The 23,132-nt window shown below is 42.3% G+C and overlaps 3 protein-coding genes across 4 annotated transcripts in view; 1 reads left to right on the forward strand and 2 right to left on the reverse strand.

Annotated features, from left to right (window-relative positions):
- The window catches only part of c2cd2 (C2 calcium dependent domain containing 2), a 36,400-nt gene extending 35,294 nt beyond the window's left edge, over positions 1–1,106 (reverse strand). The window contains exon 1 of the mRNA XM_083649757.1: positions 321–1,106. Coding sequence (XP_083505883.1) covers positions 321–602 — 282 coding nt within the window. The 5' untranslated portion in view covers positions 603–1,106. The remainder of the gene's footprint in view (positions 1–320) is intronic.
- Positions 1,107–1,487: 381 nt separating this feature from the next.
- atg101 (autophagy related 101) lies at positions 1,488–3,940 on the forward strand. Its single transcript, XM_083635763.1, has 2 exons — positions 1,488–1,941; positions 2,397–3,940. Exons 1-2 carry the CDS (start codon positions 1,690–1,692, stop codon positions 2,799–2,801), a joined length of 657 nt encoding a protein of 218 aa, XP_083491889.1. The 5' UTR covers positions 1,488–1,689; the 3' UTR covers positions 2,802–3,940.
- A 1,724-nt stretch (positions 3,941–5,664) lies between these two features.
- On the reverse strand, positions 5,665–18,434 carry zbtb21 (zinc finger and BTB domain containing 21). 2 transcript variants are annotated; one of them, XM_083641868.1, is made up of 5 exons: positions 18,346–18,395; positions 16,331–16,511; positions 11,742–14,626; positions 9,254–9,357; positions 5,665–8,804 (listed from the first exon to the last, which is right to left on the reverse strand). In XM_083641868.1, exons 3-5 carry the CDS (start codon positions 14,622–14,624, stop codon positions 8,558–8,560), a joined length of 3,234 nt encoding a protein of 1,077 aa, XP_083497994.1. In that variant the 5' UTR covers positions 14,625–14,626; positions 16,331–16,511; positions 18,346–18,395; the 3' UTR covers positions 5,665–8,557. The 2 variants fall into 2 exon arrangements, with proteins under 2 accessions (XP_083497994.1, XP_083497995.1); XM_083641869.1 differs by lacking the exon at positions 16,331–16,511 and having other exon boundaries at positions 18,346–18,434.
- Between the last annotated feature and the right edge of the window lie 4,698 nt (positions 18,435–23,132).

The raw sequence follows: 23,132 nt of genomic DNA on the forward strand, positions 1-23,132 counted from the left end.
CCACACGAATGCCAAGTATCTCAATCTTTGATTATATCAATTGTCAAGTGCATCATGCAACATTTACGACAGGTTTTTATCACAGTGTTGGTCAGTCAGTCTGCTTGACAATAATCCCATTTTGCTGCAATAAAATGATTGGAGTGAGATGAACAGACTAGTTGAAACTATCTCATTAGATAAAACACATGTTGACAGTTGAAAGTTTTTTCCCCATAATTTGCAGTTGGTGGAAAAAAACGTAATAAATAGCAATATTTTAAAAATCGCAATAATCTCGTATCGTGGGGATTTCGATGATTCCCACCCCCAAGACTTACCCCCGACTTCCTTGATTGGTCATTCAGAGCCCTGCACCAAGCTGCTCTCCATTGACTTTTCCAGCTTTTCAGTGACAGCGCCCATCCCAGCAGAGCGTCCGCTTCCTCCTTCGCCGCAGTGTCCTCAGCTGGTCTCTGCTGACTTCCTAGACCCCCTGGTTGGAAATACTGTACGAGGTACAGTAGTAGCGTAACCACGGATGCGATGAACAGTGTGACCATGCAAAGCCACTGCGGGTCTCCCAATCCAAAATATGAACTGGAACTTTCTAAGTCAGACATCCTTAGCAAATGACGACGATGCCTGAAGCTAAACACACTAACACTTCTATGAGAATTGACGGGACATCCTCGAAACCTTGAAGTTATTTGGTCAGTGAACGGCAAAGTCCGTGAAAACAATCTTCCTCGACCACTGTGCTCCTCGATTTAGCGACATGACTGCCAAGAATTCAATCCCCAAAATAAGTTATGCTCATTGTTGCCCATGTTGCAGTAACGTTCACGTTACTTCACAGTAGCTTCTACAAGCCACTTCACCGTCCCAGATTATGCCAACTGATTAGGGAGAGTCAGGACCTTGTCAAATAGCCGATAGCAATCTCTGGAGTCAAATAATCCTGCAGGCTAGCAGACTCTCTGTTTATAACTGACTCGAGTATGGTTAGCCTAGCTAACCTATGCTACGGTTCGCTATCCTGCAATTGTTATGGAGCCGTCTAAGTTTTTCAGAATGGATTATTTCCGTTGTCCATGGTTAAATTCCGCCTGAGAATATCCACACTATAAATCATCTTCAAAGCGAAGACTCACAAGCCTCTGCCTCTCTGGACTCAGCTCGCGGCTCGGTGGGTAAAGTTGCCGTTTAGAAACTGATATGTGGCACAAACTGTAAATCCCAGAATGCATAGCGACATGTCCAAGCGTTTGTTGACGTGCGGGAACGGAATGCGAAGTTAGCTCCAAAATTCTAAAATGAGTTTAGGAGACAACGAGTTGCTGCAATAAATGTATGTGGATTGCACTAGGAAGGCATACATTAACCGGTACGACAAGTATTTTGTTAATCCTTCGAGTAATAAAACGTCAGGAAGAGGTATTTTGAACTAAAGGTCGTGCCGTAGATTCTCCTGGTGTCAACATCACAAATGGCTTCTCCTGTGTCATATCTAGCATCCATTTGTGCTCAGTTATAATTGTTCTTCGCTCAGCAAAAGCCGATTACAAAACAACTGTTTTCTATTTGAATGTGACCTATAAAGACCGTGTGAGCGAGGCCACGCCCATCCGTAGAGGTAAACAAACTGGATCGTCGTCAGAGCCTTAGTGACTGTAATATTGTGTAAATGGAAATATCTGCCAGTTCAACATGAATTGTCGCTCGGAAGTTCTTGAAATAACAGTGGAGGCGAGGCAGGTCGACGAGGCCATGTTGGCCCTGCTGCACACCATCCTACTGCATCGCAGCACCGGGAAATTTCACTACAAGAAAGAGGGCACTTACTCCATCGGTACCGTGGGCACGCAAGACATTGACTGCGACTTCATCGATTTCACCTTTGTCAGGGCCTCCTCAGACGAGCTGGACTGGATGATCAGGAAAGCTGTGTGTGATTTTAAGGTAACTTGTAGATCTGACATGTGATTATATGATGATTCGCAACCTTTTGTGACCCCGTTGGCCACGGACAAACCCCCACACCATCACCACCATCATGTATCTCTGACCTAAACCTGAGAATATTTGTATTGTTATATTATTGTTATTGTTATATTTCTCTGGCCTATTGTTATATAATTTTGTCCAGTATTCCATGACTATCTGTATTGTAGGTAGTAGGTAGGCCTACCGTAGATAGATAACAGTGAAATTATGACCAAACTAGTCATTCTTCCACATTCACTAATTGTGTTAACTTCTTGTCAATTAAACAATAGTGAAGTTTAACAATTCATCAAATTGCTGGGGACCCCCTGGAATCCCACTATAAGTATAAGTACCCCTGGCAGGACCCCACATTGAGAACCACTGCTCTTACACACGTGTAATAGGCCTGCCTTTTGATGTCATTACAGGATGCTCTAGGCAACTCGGGCAGTGATGGCATGGGGCAAATCTCTCTGGAGTTCTACCAGAAGAAGAAGTCTCGCTGGCCCTTTTCTGATGAGTGCATCCCCTGGGAGGTGTGGAGCATCAAGGTCAATGTTGTCAACCTGGCCAACGAGCAGGAGAGGCAGATCTGCCGGGAGAAAGTGGGCGAGAAGCTGGGCGAGAAGGTGATCAACGTTGTTGAGGTCATAAACCGCCACGAGTACCTGCCAAAGATGCCTACCCAGTCAGACGTGGACAATGTCTTTGACACCAGTCTCAAAGACGTCCAGCCCTACCTTTACAAAATCACATACCAGATCACGGATTCACTGGGCACCTCTGTCAGCACCACCATGAGAAGGCTGATTAAAGACACCCTGGCGCTGTGAGGGTGCCCCATGATGGAAGTTATGACTGAACTGTATCTGTATTCTGTAGTGGTCTCTGATAGCCATTGTTGTGCTCAAAAACATTGTTAAATTAGCTCTACTTCAGCTACAGTGAAGTGGTGTCAATGTAAGCAACTAAATTGGTCTTAGACTGGCTGCTGTGATCAGCTTCTGTTTTGATTCCTTAGTTTTGATTGCTTAGTACTGCTTTCATCATCTGATGTAGGGATGCAACGATAACCGGTTTGAATGATAATCATGATAAAATTCCTTACGATAACCGTACCATTTCAAATTTTCATTATCATTAAAACCGTGGTACCGTGATTACCGTGGTACCATGATTACAGTGCTTTGAAAAACATGGTAAGTAGTATTTACCATGTTTTTCAACGTGCAGCCTTGGAGAAATGATTTCAGTGAGTGTATCAATCCTTTTGGGGTCTGAGTTTTCAATATAAAACGTAAAATGATTTCAGTGAGTCTCTCAGTACTTTTTGAACATTTTCAGCAATTTTTTTACAAATACCGTGATAATACGATAACCGTGATAATTTTGGTCACGATAATCGTGATGTGAAATTTTCATACCGTTACATCTCTAATCTGATGTGTTCTTTTTCTTTTTTGCAAGCTTTAATTTCTCGTCCTGAATTCTCTGCAGTTGCCTTCATCTAGCTAATGCACCTTTAACACAATAGCAAATAACACTGTCAGTTATATTTGATTGATTGATTGATTTTATTTTGGATAAAGAATAGCAAAATCCAAGGGATGCAAAAGTGTAAACACTTATCCCCACCATGGTCCCTTATCAAAACATGACATACAGTAACACATAACTTCATATAAACAATACGGAACAGTCAAGGATAAAAAGAACAAGAGATATAAACCTACATAAGTTCAAAAACCATTACACCGGTTTTTAAAACCATTCAGAGAATTCGCAGACTTAATTTAATTAGGGATCTTATTCCACTCATCACCCCCCCCCCCCCCCCGTATAGAGGAATGTACTTCTCCCAACTTTGCTTCTCAGATTGGGTAGTTTCAAATATCAACTTTGTTTTTGATTGAACAAAGTGCAGACATTTTCTTGTTGAATTGTGTAAAGTTTTGAAAATAAATATTGTTCAGTGTCATGTCAAAACATTTTGGCTCATGGTGATCACAGTCAGGCGTCACATCTCTTTCACACTGGTGATTGTTGCTATTCGCCAATCATAACCTTTCACATCAGCCTGGCTGCCTGGAAAGATGAACTCAGGATCGAATCGCACTGGAGCACAGACTTTACATAATAGAAGAGACATGCCACGTGAACGGATTTCCTCGTCTATGTGAAAACTTCCTCTCCACACATTTTTCATTCAGAGTGTGACCTGACACATGCGGTGGACAGGATTTCCAGTTTGCCAGTTTCCACACACTTCCAAACTTCTCAAGTTCACTCCCTAGTTTCCAGCCAAAAACTCACTGTCACTGTGGCCCGTAGCTTGAAAAACATCCCTGTTCCTCATGGCAGTGACGGTCTGCCTACAGGGTAACATTTGTTTCTTTTCACATAAGTCCATAGATAAACTCAACACCTTTCCACACACTGGCTCACAGAAAATTCACACACAAAAACGGTGCCCTGCAATTAGCCATTAGAATGTGTTAAGTTTACGGGAACGCAAATTTGGGTTCCGCATGATAATCTTCACAAACGTGAATAACTTTTATGATTTTTGGAACGTAAATGCATTGGGTTTTTTTAAAACGCGATTTTTAGAAAACGCTTCAAAGGCATAAGTTATTCACGTTTGTGAAGAGTATCATGCTGAACCCAAATTCGCATTCCCATAAACTTTTGTTAACCACAGATCTCATTTAATTTAATTTAAGTGAAATCCCCATTCTAAAACCCCATAGACTTTTCCACTGAATAACCAAATGGCGGCGATTTCTGGATAGCCTACAAAAATACATCATCCCTGCGGTAGCCATACTCTATTGAAGGTCTAAGTATGCACTACTTATCAATCAAACCCAGACTCCTCCTATATGCTGTAGTCTCACATGGTCATGACTCATGACCCAGCGTCTTATGTCATCACTTTGGCTACTGCGCGACTATATATGCCGTAATATGTAACTGCCTGGAAAAACTCAGGATATACTAATTTGCATCAACCTTGTGCCAAAAGAGTCCCATGATCTGAGTTTCAAGTGAAGTATTACATGACTTAGAAAATAAAAGGTTAGGGGTTAGGGATAATAATCTTATTCAAGTCTTATCATGGACTGATAAAGAGTGGGGTATTATAGGTCCACATGTCTAATAGGGGAGGGTAAACGGCAAAAAAAAAAAAAATCTTACTGTTAACCTTAAATTCAAAAGGCCTTGGATATCTTCATCACTAAATTCAAGGCCTTTTATGTTCCATAACATGTAAAGACAGCAGTGCACATGATTCCCATGACGTGGGTATTGGACATATCCCAAGGTAGAAATGATTTGTGCCTCGCTTAAGGACACAGTGAATCTAGAAAGAGCCTAATGGTTTTAGTGATAATAAAGTAAAACAGGCAAGGTAAAAGAGTAAGGCCAGTTTAAAGAGCTGTGCTGTGCTGATTAAATATAAATGTGCTCAAATGAGAAAGAAGTTGTTACTCTTCGTTGATATCAAAGGCATGCACAGTGAAGTCCTACAAATGTGGTGAAATGTTTGGTTAGGCTGTCAATATTGAATATGTGTGGGGGGAATGTGGGGACTGGAGTTCAGAGTGCAAGGTTGACCAGTTGAACCTTTTTCCTCAAAAAATAATAATACCACATAATAATTGTACTTCTCACTTCACATACTCTGTTGTTACTCTTTATTACAGAAATGAAGCACAAAAACTGTAGAAAACCTAAACACAAAACTGCTGCAAATCTCCAAAAGCAACAATAATGCAACCAATACTAATACAAATATTCACTGTTGCAGTAAGAGCACTGTCATCCTAAAAAGCGAAACTTTTGTTTTCTAACTAAATAGGTACAAAATATAGAATAGAAACACTGCCATATACACACATTTGAATTCCAATTCTTTCCTTGAAATGTCTTTCTTTCATAGTTTTTACCACACACACACACACACAAAATTAAGAGCACTGTTGTCATTACAGAATTTCTCACGGGAATTTAACATCACAACGCTACTTGCTTTACTCATTAAGTTGAAAACTGATTCCAAAAGTTAGTGTGAAGCCCTCCACGGATTTAACATCTCCCTAGGTGTAGCAATCAAAGTTTTGTGACAAATCCACCTCTCCAGATCCAATTTTCTAAATCATCAAGCCAAAGCAGAAGTATACACTTGTACGAGAAAACGACTCTAAAACAATTGGAATATAATCAAAAACACAATCTTACATAACGAGTCTTTTGGAATTTAGTGACAGGAATAAATCCACATACCCCTTTTTGACTTCATCTCCTCTTAAATGCCTGAGTCAATAAGTCATCTGAAATCACCTTGTGCTTTTATGACTATGATAAAAAAAATATTTTAAAGTTGCATAAGGCCATCAAAGCATTGTAAAGCTTGACTAATTACCAAATGTATGTAACTATGAGTTATGAAAAGGACTTTTAGTTGTTTGGAAATTTTCACAATGTCAGATAAACACAAATCAGCATCATACTTGTCAGGGTTAAACAGTTCAAATTAATTTCCAGCAGAAGACATATGATGAGCCAAACCAATACTATCTAGTTATGTATGTAGGCTACTATCATATCAGGTCGCACTTGTAAATGAGACCTCGGTCTCAATGTGATTTACCTGTTTAAATAAAGGCGAAATAAATAAAAACTATCAAGCAAAGTTTCGCCATTTGTACTAGTAAGTTGGTCTGAGCACCTTTTATAAAATTGAGTTGAGAGTGAAACTGAGTCAAGCATTTTTTTTTAGCAACATTTAGATAATAGGAGTGGGGGGAGCCATCTCCTCAGCATTACACATACAAACCTGTTGCTTGCTCTGTGTGCCATTCATTTGCATAACAAACCAAAATGATGATGCAACCGGCAAATCACTGAGGACTGATGAGGACTGATGACATTATTATAAGCAACTGAACTCAAATGAAGACTAGGCAATTAATTAATAGTCTTTTTCCAAATGGTGGCTTAGGGGAAAAGGGGCTGTAGCTAGGGATACAAAGGTGGTAGAGAGTGGGGATTCGAGGAAGGGGGGGGGGGGGATTAGTAAGTGGCTATAGGGCAGGGGTGCCCAACCTTTTTTGACCGAAGATGTACTTTTCAAGTAGCCAGCCTCCCGAGATCTACCAGTCCAGTTTCAACATCGCAAACGCACACACATCGTTTCCAGCCTGCAGTAACTAACCTCACAACACTTTCTCGTTGTCCCACAACCACTTGACATTAGGGCTGTGAATCTTCACTGGCCTCACGATTCGATTACGATTCAGAGGGCTATGATTCAATTCGATTACGATTATTGATGCATCTCGATGCATCTTAAATCGATGGATGACTTTTTTCCCCAATAGCCTACATGATTTATTTTTTCTCACTTTCTTTTTTCTCACTGTGTGGCTACTTTTAAAATAAAAGTGCATTTGGAATTGCATTGTATTATGATCCATAATTAAAATAAACAACTGCATGTACTTCCATTATATTTTATTTGATTATTTTTTTATTTTTTGTAATAATCAAATAAAATATAATGGAAGTACATTTATACGATTTTTGACGCGATCGACCTGGGGCTGAATGGCCACACCACTGCGCCGTTGGGCTCAAAGCTTTGTGCTCGCTCAATCAACGACACCCATTAAACATGAACTGACACAAAGGCAATAAGAAACTCAAAAACATGAGAAATTATCGTCAATAGTGAACATATTGATCTATTCCAAACAAATGCCATGGAATGCAATGTACGAAGAAATAAAATACAAACCATTACTCTCTGTAGCCTAAAGCCTTCATATTTTGGATTATATCTCCCTCAACATATAGTATAATTAAACATTTTTGACAAAGTGCATATTGATTACATCATTGAGGCCACCAATATCAACGTATGTGATGTCACTCACATCACAAGACCTAGATAGATCGGTTACAAAGGCAAAAGCACGTCACTGATCTTTTATTCTATACAGCCCCCAAATTAAAGCACTTTTCCATCAAAACACCTAAACGGATGAATATAAGTGAACTACTAACAGAAGTTCAAAAGAGATCAATGTTTATAGCTCATTTCAAAGGAAAATAAAAAAAAATATTGAAACATCTGACCTAACAAGGAGGAAACTAGCAATTCAATGCACACATTCACACCGCTGATGCACATGGCCACTTTAATATATGACATGGAGGCAAGCAAATAAGCGGATACATTCAAAGTCTTCCGTTTGTAGGCTGACATATTTGTAGGCTGGGGTGTTTGTTCTATCTCGATGATCTCTTTTTCAAAATTGTGGGAAAGCAAAATTGTAATTGAAATTAAAATGTTATTAATTGCAAATCTCTAGTCTGCAGGTGGGAAGCCGGTATGTGTCCTGGTCACTGCACTAGTGCCTCCTCTGGTCAGTCGGGGCACCGACGACGACTGCACATGTGTCACTGCGGAAGAAGCATGTGCTAGTCTAAAACTCCGGGACTGCAGGGGGAATTGGCCAAGTGGGGAGAAAATGGGAGAAAACCAGGGAGAAAAGAAAATGCACTACTACTGCTTGTGTGCTGCTTACATGTGACCATGACTCTGCTCATGGCTCCAGAGACTGAAGGCCGTCTTGAAAGTCCTGTGACAGACTTTACACATGTACTGCCTCTTAAAAGCCAGGGCAGAGAGAGAGGGTGCGTGGTAGAACAGCGTGTCTGATTCCTGAGGACCAGCTGGAGTCTCCATGCTGTTGGACCTTGACAGAGGGCTGTGGCCGCTGGACTGGCTTTCTACTTCAGGCCTCTTGGTAGGGGTGGGCGATATGGCCCTAAAATAATAACACGATATTTCAGGGTATTTCTGCGATAACAATATTCTTTGACAATATCACAAAATACTGAAAAATATTTTATTAATTTCAAGGACACACAATTGCAACAAAATGTGGTGTTGTAGTTTTATATGTCAGCATAAACATAACAGTTTGCCTTCAAATATTACCATGGTGGTTTGTTGTACATGCTCTTTTGTAACCAAATCACTTCAACACTACTGAAGCCACTCCCCTTTTTGGAATTAACTCCTCCACCGTGGAGCCGCTTCTAGTCATGCTTCTTGTTGCTGTGTGTACGCCACACCGTTGCGCAGCGTAACGGTGTGACGTCATTACATCAACAAGTCGGAATATTGCCATTATCACGATATCACAATCTGAATTTTTGACGATATGAATATGAATTGTAACTGTATATCGATAACGATACGGCACAACCCTACCTCTTGGTCTTGGTCACCGATGAGTTACAAGGCTCTGGGCTGCTCGGCTCCTCGGCCAGCGCTGCAGCCACTGGTGCCGTCTGGGCCAGGTTGGGTACTGAAGCCTGGGGAAGGACGTAAGGATGAAACCATTATCGCTTTAATGATCAACTGTGATCAAATTCCTGACAGTTACTATTACGGCTTCAAATTTTAATTATGATTAAAACTGTGTTACTGTGTTACTATGGTTACAGCACTTTGAACAACATGGTAAATACTGTCAATTATCAACAGTTAGGGCTGTCCCAAACGATATTTTCTTATCGATTCGACTAACGATTATTTTTTCGATTAGTCGATTAATCTAACTTTTATTTAATTTTTTTATTACCGTATATAACAATAAATTTACCCAAAACAAATAAATAACCAAAAACTTCTCAATTTCTGTATTTTATTTAACCATCTCATTCTCTTTAACAGTCCAACATAAAATCTCTCAAATAAAATTAAAGCAAGAGCTTGTCCTCAAATAAAATGAATATAGTGCAATTCAAAATAAAATAGTAGAATAAATTAAATTCAAGTCACTTTCAGGAGGAATACCAAAAACCTTTGGTTTTACTTGTCTGTTACTTGTCGTTACTTTAAATGGCAGTAAAACGCCACTGAATGACCAAATTGATTTAACTTTTAACCATTTCGATTTCCACTTTCCATATGGACCCCAGTATTGGTTAGTTGTTTATAACGTGACTATATTTATAACGTTTATAACGTAGGCTACTCCGGTTTCCAGTTTATAACTCGGGTCTACAGCCAGAGTGCTGAGGGGTTGGAGCTATTGCGCAACACACAGATTCAGCCCGCAAACCGGAGTACGTTATTAACATTATAAATATAGTCACGACGTTAACAACTAACCAATGCTGGGGGGTCCGTATTGAAAGTGGAAATCGAAATGGTTAACACGTTAATTGCCAAGAACGAGTTGAGTCGTCAAACACAATCCAGCTGTTCACTGCCAACGACGAGTTGAGTCGTCAAAAAAATGATTTTTTTTTTTTTGACCGTGGGATGTGCATCTAACCCTTTTACATCTCTTATATAATTATTGGAGCCACCGAACGTTTACAACCCATTCCACCGACCCACTAAGTGGCAACAGTGCTCTCCTGACTAGAGGAAGGCAAGCATTTTTTTAACTTGTCACGCCATTCTCACCCCAGCCATTCTCATGAAAATGGCTGGGGGAAAACGCTTTCGTTTTCGCGCTGATTGCTGGCGATGCGGGATTGCAAATTTACATAATAGATTACAGGTGGAACACACTTTGAAACACGCAGCATAAATATGACCAGAATCGCAAAAGCTTCTCTCAACCAAAACTCCAAGAAGCGAGCGAGTCCATGCCGACTTCCTCAAACAGCGGCCGCGCAGCCACAGGCACAGGACAGCAGCAAAGCACTGAGACTGGTGACAAGCTTGTGACGGCTGCTGCAGCCAAGAAGAACGCCCACGGAGGGAGGAGTTGAAGCAACTCTCCCTCTCCCTCTCTCCCTCTCTCTCTCTCTCTCTCTCGCTCTCTCTCTCTCCCTCCCTCCCTCTCTCTCTCTCTCTCTCCCTCTCCCCCTCTCACTAGGATTAAACCTAGTGCGTCTCCCTCCCGAGAGGGAGGGAGAGAGAGAGGGAGGGAGAGCGAGAGGGAGGGAGAGGGAGAGAGAGAGAGAGAGAGAGAGAGAGGGAGGGAGAGCGAGAGGAAGGGAGAGAGAGAGAGAGAGAGCGAGAGGGGGAGGGAGAGAGAGAGAGAGAGAGACAAAAATGAATGGTTAAAGTGACTGTTCTATCGAATTTCACAAAAAGCCGTTTATCTCTGAATATTTTTTCTGACGCTAAAACCATGCTGTATTCAACTGCTAATGCTTACATAACTACTAACTCTACAAACTAACTCTTTTAGACAGAGAAAGTACACATTCTATTAGTACTTTTGAGATATTGTATGTTCACAAACTCCAAGCAGAAAAGAATCCTCGGCTCTTGTAAAATGAGCCACAATCCTCAAAAAACGGCTTGGCAGAAGCTACCTACAGCAAGAAAAAAACGGCTGGCAGTCAATGTGTTAAAAGTTAAATCAATTTGGTCATTCAGTGGCATTTTACTGCTATGTAAAGTAACGAAAAGTAACAGTTAGCCGCTAAAATTAGCCACACGTGACGCATCGAAGCACGTAGCTGCGTCGACGTATTTACGTAGTCGACGTCATCGATTACGTCGACTCGCTGGGACAGCCCTATCAGCAGTTTCCAAGACTGAAATGTTTTCAGTGAGCGTATCAGTACTTTTTGGGTTTGAGTTTTCAATATAAAACTTGGTGAAATGATTTCAATGTGTATCAGTACTTTTTTAACATATTCTTCAGTACATTTGAACAATACGGCATTAATACCAACATAATGACCATGATCATTTTCGTCACTATAACTGTGATGAGAAATTTTCATACCGTTTCATCTCTAGAAGGATGTCCAGAGGTTTGAGGGGTCATCGGCGGGGAGGGTGACGGAGATGATGGGCGCCTATCGATTTCTTTGGCTCCAGCTTCGTCGCCACTCGACATGTGGGACTGGAAGTGGCTCCAGAGGCGGAAGTTGGTCCTGAAGGCTTTGTTGCAGATGTGACAGCTGAAGGGTTTGATGTGGCATAGCAGTTCCTGGTGCCGTTCCAGGTCTTTGCGAGAGCTGAAAATATTTCCGCATTTCTCGCATGGCCACACGCCAGGTTCCTCAGGCCACGCGCCGGGTTCCTCAGGCCACGCGCCGGGTTCCTCAGGCCACGCGCTGGGTTCCTCTGGCCACCCAGCGGGTTCTTCTGGCCCGTCGTTGGCAGACTCTGTGTTTTCCATCTCGCTCACAGCCTCTTCCATCGGCTCTTCCTTCACTACCAGCCTGCCGTGATGGTCCATGCTCAGGTCCTCGGGCACAGAGTCTTCTGAGTCATACATAAGTGGACCTGAGGAGTCGCTGTAATGTTCTCTCTTGATGTTCTCTCTTGAGCCCACAGTTGCTAGCGGCTCCTCGCTGTAAGGCTCCTGTTCAAGCTCCTCGCTGTAAGGCTCCTGTCCAAGCTCCTCGCTGTAAGGCCCGTGTCCAAGCATGTCAGAGGCTTCTCCATCTGAGGCGTTCTCTTGTTGCCGCAGGTTCATCTGGTCTTTAACAGTCATCATGTTGTGGTTGTGGACCTCCACCTGGTGGCGCCATATGCTGAAGGAGGACTTGAAGGTCCGCATGCATTCCAGGCACGTCAGTTTCTTGTACTTGCAATGTGCCTCGTGGTCTTTCTTGACCGTTGGACATGAAAATCGGAGACGACAGTATGGGCATACAGTTGCATGTCGACAGTCCCTCTCATGGTCGTGCTGCTCAAAACGTGAGGACAGCTTCTCATTGCAAAGTCTACAGGCGTAAACACCAACACCAGCATCTGTGTTCTCCTGTTGAATGATCTCACCATGTTGCTGAAAGAGGACATTCTCCCTTGCTGTTGCGCCCTGCTCAGCTTCTCCAGCACGATGTGTCCTCACATGCTGTTTGTATTGAATCTGCAACAGAAATACTTTACCACAGTAGGGACATATGAAGCTAGTGCTTGTCCTCTTTTTGGTAAGTGTTGGAGACTGCAATCCCTGCTTATTTCTTTTGAGCTTCCAAAGCAACGCTTTCTTTATTTCTCTCTCTCGCACAATATCTATCAACTTCTTTTGAAACTTCTCGTCCAGCACAGAGGTGCTGGAGGACGAAGCTGGGTTTTGCACTACACCATGCTGGGTTTGGCTGTGTGTCCACACTTTGAAGTTGGTATGGAAGCGCTTGTGGCAGATGTCGCAGGCGTACGGCTTTTCTGGGTTGTGATACATGTTGACATGGCGATGTAGCCCAGCACTGGATCTGAACACCTTCAAACAGCTCCAGCATTTAAACATCTTGTTCTGCCCTGGCTCCTCAGTGTTCTCAGTACTGTCCACGCTGGCAGTGTGAGGGACATTTTCTGACATGCTCTCATCAAGTGGGAGGGGCTGTTCTTTAAACCCTTTGGCCTTCTTGAATGGGTATCTTCTGTTGTCTGCCCTGCCCTTTCTTTTCCCAAGATGGCTGTCTGGCCTGGAACCTTGCTCATAATTTGTCTGAAAGTCTTTGAGATTGACTGGCAAACGATCTCCAACTGTGATTCGAATAATATCCAAGGGGTCAGCGAGAGGACTGCTGGGCTCAGATTTCACACAAACCTCTACCTGAGTTTCTTCATCATACACGCCGGGGTACCTTGACCTGAGACCCAGTGGAGATGATATTTTTGAACTGCCATTATGATCGGATGCTTTTGATGCCATTTTAACAACCGACTGTTCACTGGTTTGCAGTTCCTTGAGCTGCAGCGTGGGTGAGAAGACGGGAACTGGGCTGTCCATGGATAAAGATCTACGGAGCAGGCTCTTTATGAGGGGTCCGCTCCTATCGATGCGTTGGCTTGGTTCACCGGTCTGATCCTGAAAGGGCAATTCGGCATGATGGAGGGTCTCCTCCTCTTCCTCCTCCCTTTTAGTGTCCAGATCAGAGCCTGGCTGCAAACTGACGTGCTGCGTTTCCGCATCGCTGAAAGACACCGACGATGTCAGCTGTGGCCTCACTGATGCGACGTGTTTTGGATTGCCTTTTAATATGGAGGTGTGTGGGTAGGTGGACTTCCTTTCAGAACCTTCACTCTTTTCAGTGGATTGTCTTGTAATGGATTCAGAGTGCCTGATTGATTCATGGGAGTTCTGCTCTGAGGGAGGCTGAGAAGAAGGCTCTCGGTTGGAGTGGGGCGATGGCGATTTCTCGGATGTTTTCCTTCGGTAATTTGAGCGACCGGGGATAGACGTGTCAGTCTGGACCTGATGCACAATGACACTCCTCGTCTGAGCGTCATGCTCCTCCTCCTCTGAGAAGGATTGCCTCTTTCTGGAGACGCAGTAGGACACATGTGGCCTTGTCGACGCAATGTTGGTAAGGAAGGGGATGCCGAGGCTGTAGCCCAGCTCCTGGATTGCTGCCAGGCTGCCTTTATCCACAAAGATCGAGGAGGAGTAAATGTAATTCAGGACAATCTCAAAGGCGTCGGGCTCACAGAAGTCCAAGTGTACAACTTCCAGGGCCTCCGCGCCCATCCGTGTAAACAGGGACTGGAAGTACTCACTGCTGGCAGCCAGAACGCCTCTGTGGGCCTGGTACCTCTGCTCTGCCACGACCAGGACTATGTCACACATCTGGCCCCTCAGCCGCTGCTCATTGAAAACTCCAAGCACTGAAGGGGCATGGGAGGGATTACTGTAATGCACCAGGCTCTCCATGGCTGAAAGAGAGGAGGGTTATCATTTAATACAGGATACAGAGGAGGGTTATCATTGAATACAGGATACAGAGGAGGGTTATATTTTAATACAGGATACAGAGGAGGGTTATATTTTAATACAGGATACAGAGGAGGGTTATCATTTAATACAGGATACAGAGGAGGGTTATCATTTAATACAGGATACAGAGGAGGGTTATCATTTAATACAGGATACAGAGGAGGGTTATCATTTAATACAGGATACAGAGCCTGCTGAAAGAGAGGAGGGTTATATTGTAATACAGGATGCAGGGCCTGCTGAAAGAGAGGAGGGTTATATTGTAATACAGGATACAGAGCCTGCTGAAAGAGAGGATACAGAGCCTGCTGAAAGAGAGGAGGGTTATATTTTAATACAGGATACAGAGGAGGGTTATCATTTAATACAGGATACAGAGGAGGGTTATCATTTAATACAGGATACAGAGGAGGGTTATATTGTAATACAGGATACAGAGCCTGCTGAAAGAGAGGATACAGAGCCTGCTGAAAGAGAGGAGGGTTATATTGTAATACAGGACACAGAGCCTGCTGAAAGAGAGGATACAGAGCCTGCTGAAAGAGAGGAGGGTTATATTGTAATACAGGATACAGAGCCTGCTGAAAGAGAGGAGGGTTATATTGTAATACAGGATACAGAGCCTGCTGAAAGAGAGGATACAGAGCCTGCTGAAAGAGAGGAGGGTTATAATACAGGATGCAGGGCCTGCTGAAAGAGAGGAGGGTTATATTGTAATACAGGATACAGAGGAGGGTTATATTGTAATACAGGGCCCAGGGTTCCCAGTCCCACGCCTTCCTCAACATCAAATTCACATGGATCAAGGATAATTACTGTTACAACAATAAGACTTTTTATGATGAGAACTAGCAGAAGCTCACAGACAGTTAACAAGAGAGAGGCTTGAATGTGTGAACACTTCTCAACTGTGCTGTGTTAGTGATGGCAGACTATGTGGTCTCTTGCCTTCTCAGCACAGCACAAGAATATACTGTGGACTGGAGACATGCTACCCTAAATGCAAGCACGTTCAAGAACCCATGTCTATTTTCACAAACTTTTAAGGCCTTTTTTTCAAATTCACAAACTTTCAATGATTTCAAGGACCCGTGGGAACCCTGAGGGCCTACAATTAATTTTGCAAATTGGGGGGGATTTCTCCCCTTATGTGCTTCACATGGGGGGGATTTATACATTTTGGGGGGAGAGGATACTACGAGTGCGGGGTGGTTCTTCTCATCATGGGTCTGGTGACCACCAGGGGTCTTTGAGGGGCTTCGACGGGGTCCCCAGCAAATTGAAGGATTGTTAAACACCACCATCATTTAATTTACAAGAAGCTAACAATTAGAGAATGTAGAATAATTACTATTTTTTATTATAGTTTCACTACCTCTCTCTACCTAGTACCTACATACAATTTTTATCTGAATTCTGGACAAAATCCTAACTGACAATAAAAAACATTTTCAGATTTGTGTCAGAGAGACACAATATCATCAAACGGGGGCCTGTGGCCCTAATGCATACTAAAATCAGACTCTGATTTAGTAAAATGTTCCATATTAAGGACCTCTGCTTAGAGGTCCTTAATATGGAAACGTTTGAGAATCACTGTACTAGTGAGCTTAACTACAGGTCTTACACGGTCCTATTCTTACCTTATTACCGCATTTTGTAGCTCTCCTCCAATTTAAGGGATTCTCTGGACTATGATGTTGTTGGTTGTCTCTTTCTCCTTCTCTCGCGGCCTTAGTCTTTGTTTTGGTGGCTCCCTCTTCTCTCTTGTGTCCATGCTTTCTCTGTACTGTACTCTCCTCTGCTTCATCTCTTTACACTTAACTTTGTAAACAACAAAATGCTCACAATGACATCACATTCTTTGCTGAATCTGCCTCGCCGTTTGAGAAATGCTATCTAACTTAAAGTCGAGCTGAAATGATAAATTACTTTTTAACAAATTTATTTTAGATCACATCCCTGGTCATATAGTGCACCTATTTTAACAATGTGATGTATGGCAAAAACTCACAAAAATCTAATTTCTTTGATTAAATGATTTTCACCCCAGACATGCCCACTTTTCAACGGTCAAATCAAACTCCACACACTCCACCGCTCTACCCTGTTCCACTCGAAATACATCACGATAAGGGGTCACATACGGGAAAGGAATAACCACTAAAACACACATTATCACCTAGGTGACAGTGAAAATATACAAACATTTTCAGGTACAAGTGATTATACTGTTAATAATGCAATCTTAAGAACCATATCAGGGATGCAAACTCACGGATAGTGAATGGTGACAATCAGATACCAGGGCAGACACAAAACCACTCAGAACTCCTATTTCGAGATTAAAAGGGTGAATAGACTATCACCTAAAGGTGACTAGTTTGCATCCCTGATTAAATGTGATTGATAATCAAATTGGAAAAAAGACTAAACTGAAACTGCTACCATTTAATGGGTAGCCGTTTCAGTTTAGTCTATAGAAGCGTTTTCTGGAAATCGTGTTTAAAAAACGCATTTATGCTTCGAAAATCATAAATGTGGTCCTCATTTGTTAAGATTATCTTGATGAACACAAAGTTGGCTGTTTCATAAACTTTTGTTAACCACAGACCTTATTTCAATTATTTAACCAAAATACCAATACAAAAATCCCATTGACTTTTACACGTAGTGTAACCGGAAGTGCATATATGAATTACCGGAAGTGCATAATACGTGAATTACACATGCTTGGTGGGTGGCAATTCAACCGTATTTCCATTTACTACAGAATCCTTATTAACTGCATTACACGTTCTTCGATCAAGCTTTTATTTTAGAAAAATTGGGCCGGAACTTCGGAATACTCGTTCATTATTTTGGCTGGCTTGATACTGGTCAGGTAGACGGAAAGCGAAGCTTCATTCATTCATTTGAGACATTTTAACCACCGAACTGTTTCGCCATCAAAACTAAACACCATGTTAGGAGAACAGCAGAGAACGTTTCGCCAGTTTAATTTTTTTTATGAGGAAGTTGAGGAGCATTTAACGTTAGATCATCGGTGAGACGTGGCTTAATTTCTGATGATGACATATAACGTTAACATGTAACTACTACACCAGAAATTGCGCTTCGGTTTAGAAAACAGTCACGTTTCGCTTTCGTGTTTGGGTAAAATGTCAAAAGAAACGCGGCAAAAACCGTGCAGCCACAGCGTGAAAATGCCAGTACCAAACAAGAAGGGAAAAGTTGTGTCGCCGAGGAGCGTTTCAACGGACTCCACCACGTTAATCCACCGTGGAATGTAACCATAGACTGCATCAGCATTTGACTATTCATTCGTTTCACTCGAATTGAGGCTACACGGAATGGAAACAGCGCGGACAGAGAGAAGTCGTTCGATACTGGAACACATTTGCTAATGCTAACGTTACCCTCAGTGGTGTGTTGATGCTAATTATTTTAAAGCGGTCCGGGCCTGGCCTGACACGGCGCAGTCGCAGGCAGCAAAACATGGCTCAGTCAGTAGCTGGTCGGGTTTTGCTCAATCCCCCTTTCGAGTTACGTCAGGGCGAAAAAGGCAGAAAGAGTCTCCTTCACAGCGCTCCCACAGCTATGTTACAAACACTCCGCTATTTTGGTTTCAGTAAGTTTTGTGAGGGTCTAAACTTACCATCGGCGTCGTGAATATTGTGTTTCCCCCACACGGACAGGACTTTATTCACTGTTGTTCTAGAACGTGTAGAATGAACGCGCTGGTCGTGATTCCATCCATCTTGAATTTGACGTCATCCCACTCCAGGGATGAGGTCATCGCAAAGAACGCTCGTCACGTGTACCTAGCTCTGGTAGGCTGTTGAATGACCATGGGGCGTGACCAAAGGCAGACTGACTGGTCAACTTAAAGGGCTAGGTCATGATGCCAAAGTCCCCTGCCTGCAGCCCCCCTCCCCCAAAGGTTTTATAATAGCCAAGGGTGGAAACACTGTCCATACTGAGCAAGTACTTGTTAACTAGCTACTTGTTAGTACGGATCCACCTTGAATTAGAAGTCATCTCACCTTTTAACATTGCATGTGAAAGAAGATATGAAAAAAGTAACTCATCAACTTTTACTCAAGTACATTTTCAATGACGTCCCTTTTACTTTTTATACTCGAGCAGTTTTCAAAAAGAAATCAAAGAAGCCCCTACCCCCTGATATTTGAGTAGGTACAAAAACTATACACCTGCTTTTTTGTAATTAATACTTATTTTCACAGTTTTTAGTCTTGTGTTGTTTTTATATAATTTTATGTTTTTTTTCCACTACTTATATCACATTCAGAAAAACAGGATAAATATGTTAATAATCCCTTGTGCCAATAGATGTAAGCACTTACCTGAGACTGCCTTGATGTTGAGAGAGAGGTCTTTGAGCTTTCGTCATGGGCCCAGTCTATTTATAGTCAGAGCAGGAAAGATCTATGTATGACATCACTTATGAGCTCATACTGGCATTGGGGTTAGGGAACATGTCTTTATATGTTGTCTCCAACTAAACAATATCTGCCCACCCCCTCCAAACTTCCCCAAACCAAATAAGGGGCACCCCCCCCCCCCCCCCCCCCCCCCCCCGCCGCCACCACCACCACCACCCCCAAAATCTATTTGGACTTGGAGTCCAACTTCTATAATAAAACTACTATGGTAAAAAAAAAAGTAACATTTATTTATATAGCACTTATCACAAAGCATGTGTTCAAAGTGTGCCACAGGAAGGCATAAGGTTCAAAAGAACATCAGTGGAAAAAAATGAAATTAAAATAAAAACTGTGAGCAAAATAAAATAAAAAGAATTCCAAAAAGTCAGGTCTATAGAGTTTTTGTACTTAAAGTCGAGCTGAACCCAATAATGACTTTTCTTTTCTTTTAGTTCAAATACCTGGGTATGCAGTGCACCTATTTAATAATGTATGCAAAACAAATCACAACAATCTAATTTCTTTAGTTTTTCACACTTTTTCACATCAAAAGTTCGTTTTTCAAGATTGCATTGATAACAGTAATTTACAGTTTGCTGACGTCACCTAGTACTATCAAATTTCTACCACATTTCAACCAATCATTTCACGACATGCAGCTGTCAATCAAATCTTCATTTCAGGATCATTTTCTCTTCCAAATGAAGGGGAAAATGGCGCCTAGTGCCTGTCATCTGGCAGAGTTTCTAGCCCATAAACTAACTACTAACTTGAGCAATTATGCAAACTAAATCAACCGGTAATGTCTAAGAATGCAAAGAAATGTAACTGGCTCGTTAAAACACGCATTCCAGGAATATTATTTACATTTATAACGATAATGGCGCGCGCCTCCGAGCCTGACAGGCTCCCTGGCTGTCAGGGGTCAACTCTCGGAGATTCCAGGCGGGCGGGCAGCACCTATGGATCGGATTGTCGGCTCGCTCCGCACAAAGGAGCTGGCTCCCTGGTACTCTGCGGATCCCACTCGCGTAGCATGACAACAGGCTGAATCCCACTCGATTTGGGGGTGGAACACGCCAGGATTGGCCAATGCCAAAGCCAGTCCTCAGAATTGTCAAATCAAATCATCGACACGTATATGGTCCGCCTCTCAATTCGTTTTCAGTGTCCGACACTCGCGCTGGTGCATTCCGTTCCGGTTCACTTCGACTTTAACTATAGTTAATTTTGAAAGCTGCTTGAGTAAAAGTGAAAGGAAGGTAATTGAAAATGTATTCAGAGTAAAAGTTGACTTGCTGGGAAAGAAGATATAAAAAAGTAACTGATCAAGTTACTATTTTATAGTACACTTACTTTTCAGTGATTACAGTAACACATTCTGCTGCTGATACATAGTAGTTTTACCATACCAATTGGACTCCAATTTAATTTACTATCTAGTTTGCTGGGACTCCGGCCCGGTATTGTGTTGTGTATGTACAGTATCGGTAGGTGGCGCGATGCCGATTTGCACGGAATTCGGCACTGAACTCTGTCAGGTCCCCGTAAGCGCAATCCCCGAGGTTGAAGTCAATCCAACGAATGGTTCTCGAGATAAAACACTTTTTGTATATTGCCAGTAGGTGGCGCTATGTCAGATTGCATGAAATTCAGCACTGCACTCCATCAGGTCCCCCTAAGCGCACTCCCCAAGTTTGAAGTCGATCGGACAAACGGTTCTCAAGATAAACCACTGTTTGTGTTTGCCAGTAGGTGGCGCTATGCCAAATAGCATGACATTTGGCGCTGAAATCTATCAGGTCCCCTAAGTGCACTCCGTGAGTTTTAAGTCGATCCAACAAATGGTTCTCGAGATAACCCACTTTTTGTGTTTGCCAGTAGGTGGCGCTATGCCTAATTGCACGAAATACGGCACTGCACTCGATCAGGTCCCCTAAGCGCACTCCCCTAGATTGAAGTCGATTGGACAAGCGGTTCTCGAGGTAAACCGCTTTTTGCGTTTGCCTGTCGGTAGTGTTATGCCAAGTCTGTGTGTGTGTGTGTGGGGGGGGGGGGGGGGTCTGTGTGTGGGGGTGGCGTGGTAATCGGTGGTGAGTTCCAGGAAGTAAGGTCCTGGATTAAGCAGCACTGTCGAGTTGCAGCAAAATGGACAGTTTGTGTTGTACTTTGAACGTTTTGTTTATGCCTCCGCCAGCGATAGCCAGGCATTATGGATCCAGGTTGTCCGTCCGTCCGTCCGTCCGATGTTCATTAACATGATATCTGAGGAACGCCTTGATGGAATTTCATCAAATTTGCCTCAAACATCGACTTAGGCCATGTTCACATTACAGGCAAATCTGATTTGCTGATAAAGTCATTAATCATCATTATCTTGATTGGTTTCCCAAATCTGATTTGGGAGTGTGTCCGCACTGTCACAAATCTGATTCTCAAGTCGGATCTGTGTGTCCAGACCTAAACAGCCTATCTGCATGGGTTGCTATGGTAACAACGTGGGCGTCAGTAAATACGTACATTTATACGTTATACATTATAACGTACATAAATACGTTTTTGATGACGAGTTGCGAGTGACGTTCAAATCAGATTTGGTGGATCTGCGCGTCCGCACTGAAGTCACATCAGTCGAAAGCAGATTGGAAACTACCTCCATATGTGATTTGGCACAAATCAAATTCAAATTTTGACACAAATTAGACTTGGAGCGTCCAGACTCATAAAACCAATCTGGATAAAGTCACTAGGTCACTAAAGTTCACAAATTAGATTTGGCCTCCTAGTCTGAATATTACGGAGCCCCTAAAGTTCTGAAAGGTAATATTTATTTGAGGATGTTAAAGTCGATTTACAAAAAAAAAAAAAAAGAGCCCCTAAAGTTCTGAAAAAAAAAAAAAAAAAAAAAGAGCCCCTAAAGTTCTGGAAAAAAAAGAAGAAAAAAGCCCCTAAAGTTCTGGGGGAAAAAAAAAAAAAAAAAATTATATATAAAATATATATATATATATATATATATATATATATATATATATATATAAAAAAAAAAAAAAAAAAAAACTAAATCGTGCGCACGATTTAAGTAAAACGTGCGCACGTTTTAGGTACAACGTGCGCATGCATGCATGCACGCACACACACACACACAGCAAGGCACGGCACACATCCAGAGACGCAAGCACATGTCCTGGTCTGAACAACAGGTAATACAAAATGCAATAAACCGTAGCTTAGGCCTACTTATGCAGATAACTTTGCAGATGCACAAACATAGAAGTGCACAAACAACACAGTATTAGCTACATGATATCTCCCGGTGCAGAAGCAGGGAGATATTCTGGCAAGCGAGCCTAGGAGCAGCCCGTGACTAGCTGGCTAGTCTTTGGCATGTTGTTGATCTAACCCGTTAGTAGCTAAACACCGTCATAAGCAGAGTTATTAACGTGTAACCCTCAACGTTTTATGAGTATTATTACCTGTTGTTCAGACCAGTTCAGGACAGGAAACATCTCTGGACGTGTGCTGTGTGTTGTATGTAGCCGACGACCAGGGGCAGCTCGAGGCTAGCTGCTAGCTGCCTGGGACGGGAGATAGCTGGCTTCTTTGGCATGAAGAATGAACGTTGTAGCTAAACATAAGCAAGCAGAGTTATTAACCATGTAACCCTAACGTTTTATGATTCTTATAGTTTTCAAAGTTATCTGCATAAGTAGGTCTAAGCTACGGTTTATTGCATTTTGTATTACCTGTTGTTCAGACCAGGACATGTGCTTGCGTCTCTGGATGTGTGCCGTGCCTTGCTGTGTGTGTGTGTGTGCGTGCATGCATGCATGCGCACGTTGTACCTAAAACGTGCGCACGTTTTACTTAAATCGTGCGCACGATTTATTTTTATTTATTTTTATTTTTTTAGATATATATATATATATTTTTTTCTTTTTTTTTTCTTTTTTTTTCAGAACTTTAGGGGCTCTTTTTTTTTTTTTTTGTAAATCGACTT

Source organism: Poromitra crassiceps (genome assembly GCF_964638095.1).
Source record: "Poromitra crassiceps genome assembly, chromosome: 1".
NCBI classification, from domain to species: domain Eukaryota; kingdom Metazoa; phylum Chordata; class Actinopteri; order Beryciformes; family Melamphaidae; genus Poromitra; species Poromitra crassiceps.

Coding starts and splice junctions, on each gene's coding strand:
- atg101 (XM_083635763.1), top strand. CDS start 1,690: ATGAATTGTCGCTCGGAAGTTCTTGAAATAACAGTGGAGGCGAGGCAG. Junction 1,942..2,396: donor AAGCTGTGTGTGATTTTAAG/GTAACTTGTAGA, acceptor ATGTCATTACAG/GATGCTCTAGGCAACTCGGG.
- zbtb21 (XM_083641869.1), bottom strand. CDS start 14,624: ATGGAGAGCCTGGTGCATTACAGTAATCCCTCCCATGCCCCTTCAGTG. Junction 9,358..11,741: donor ATCCTTCTAGAGATGAAACG/GTATGAAAATTT, acceptor GTCCTTCCCCAG/GCTTCAGTACCCAACCTGGC. Junction 8,805..9,253: donor TCGGTGACCAAGACCAAGAG/GTAGGGTTGTGC, acceptor TTATTATTTTAG/GGCCATATCGCCCACCCCTA.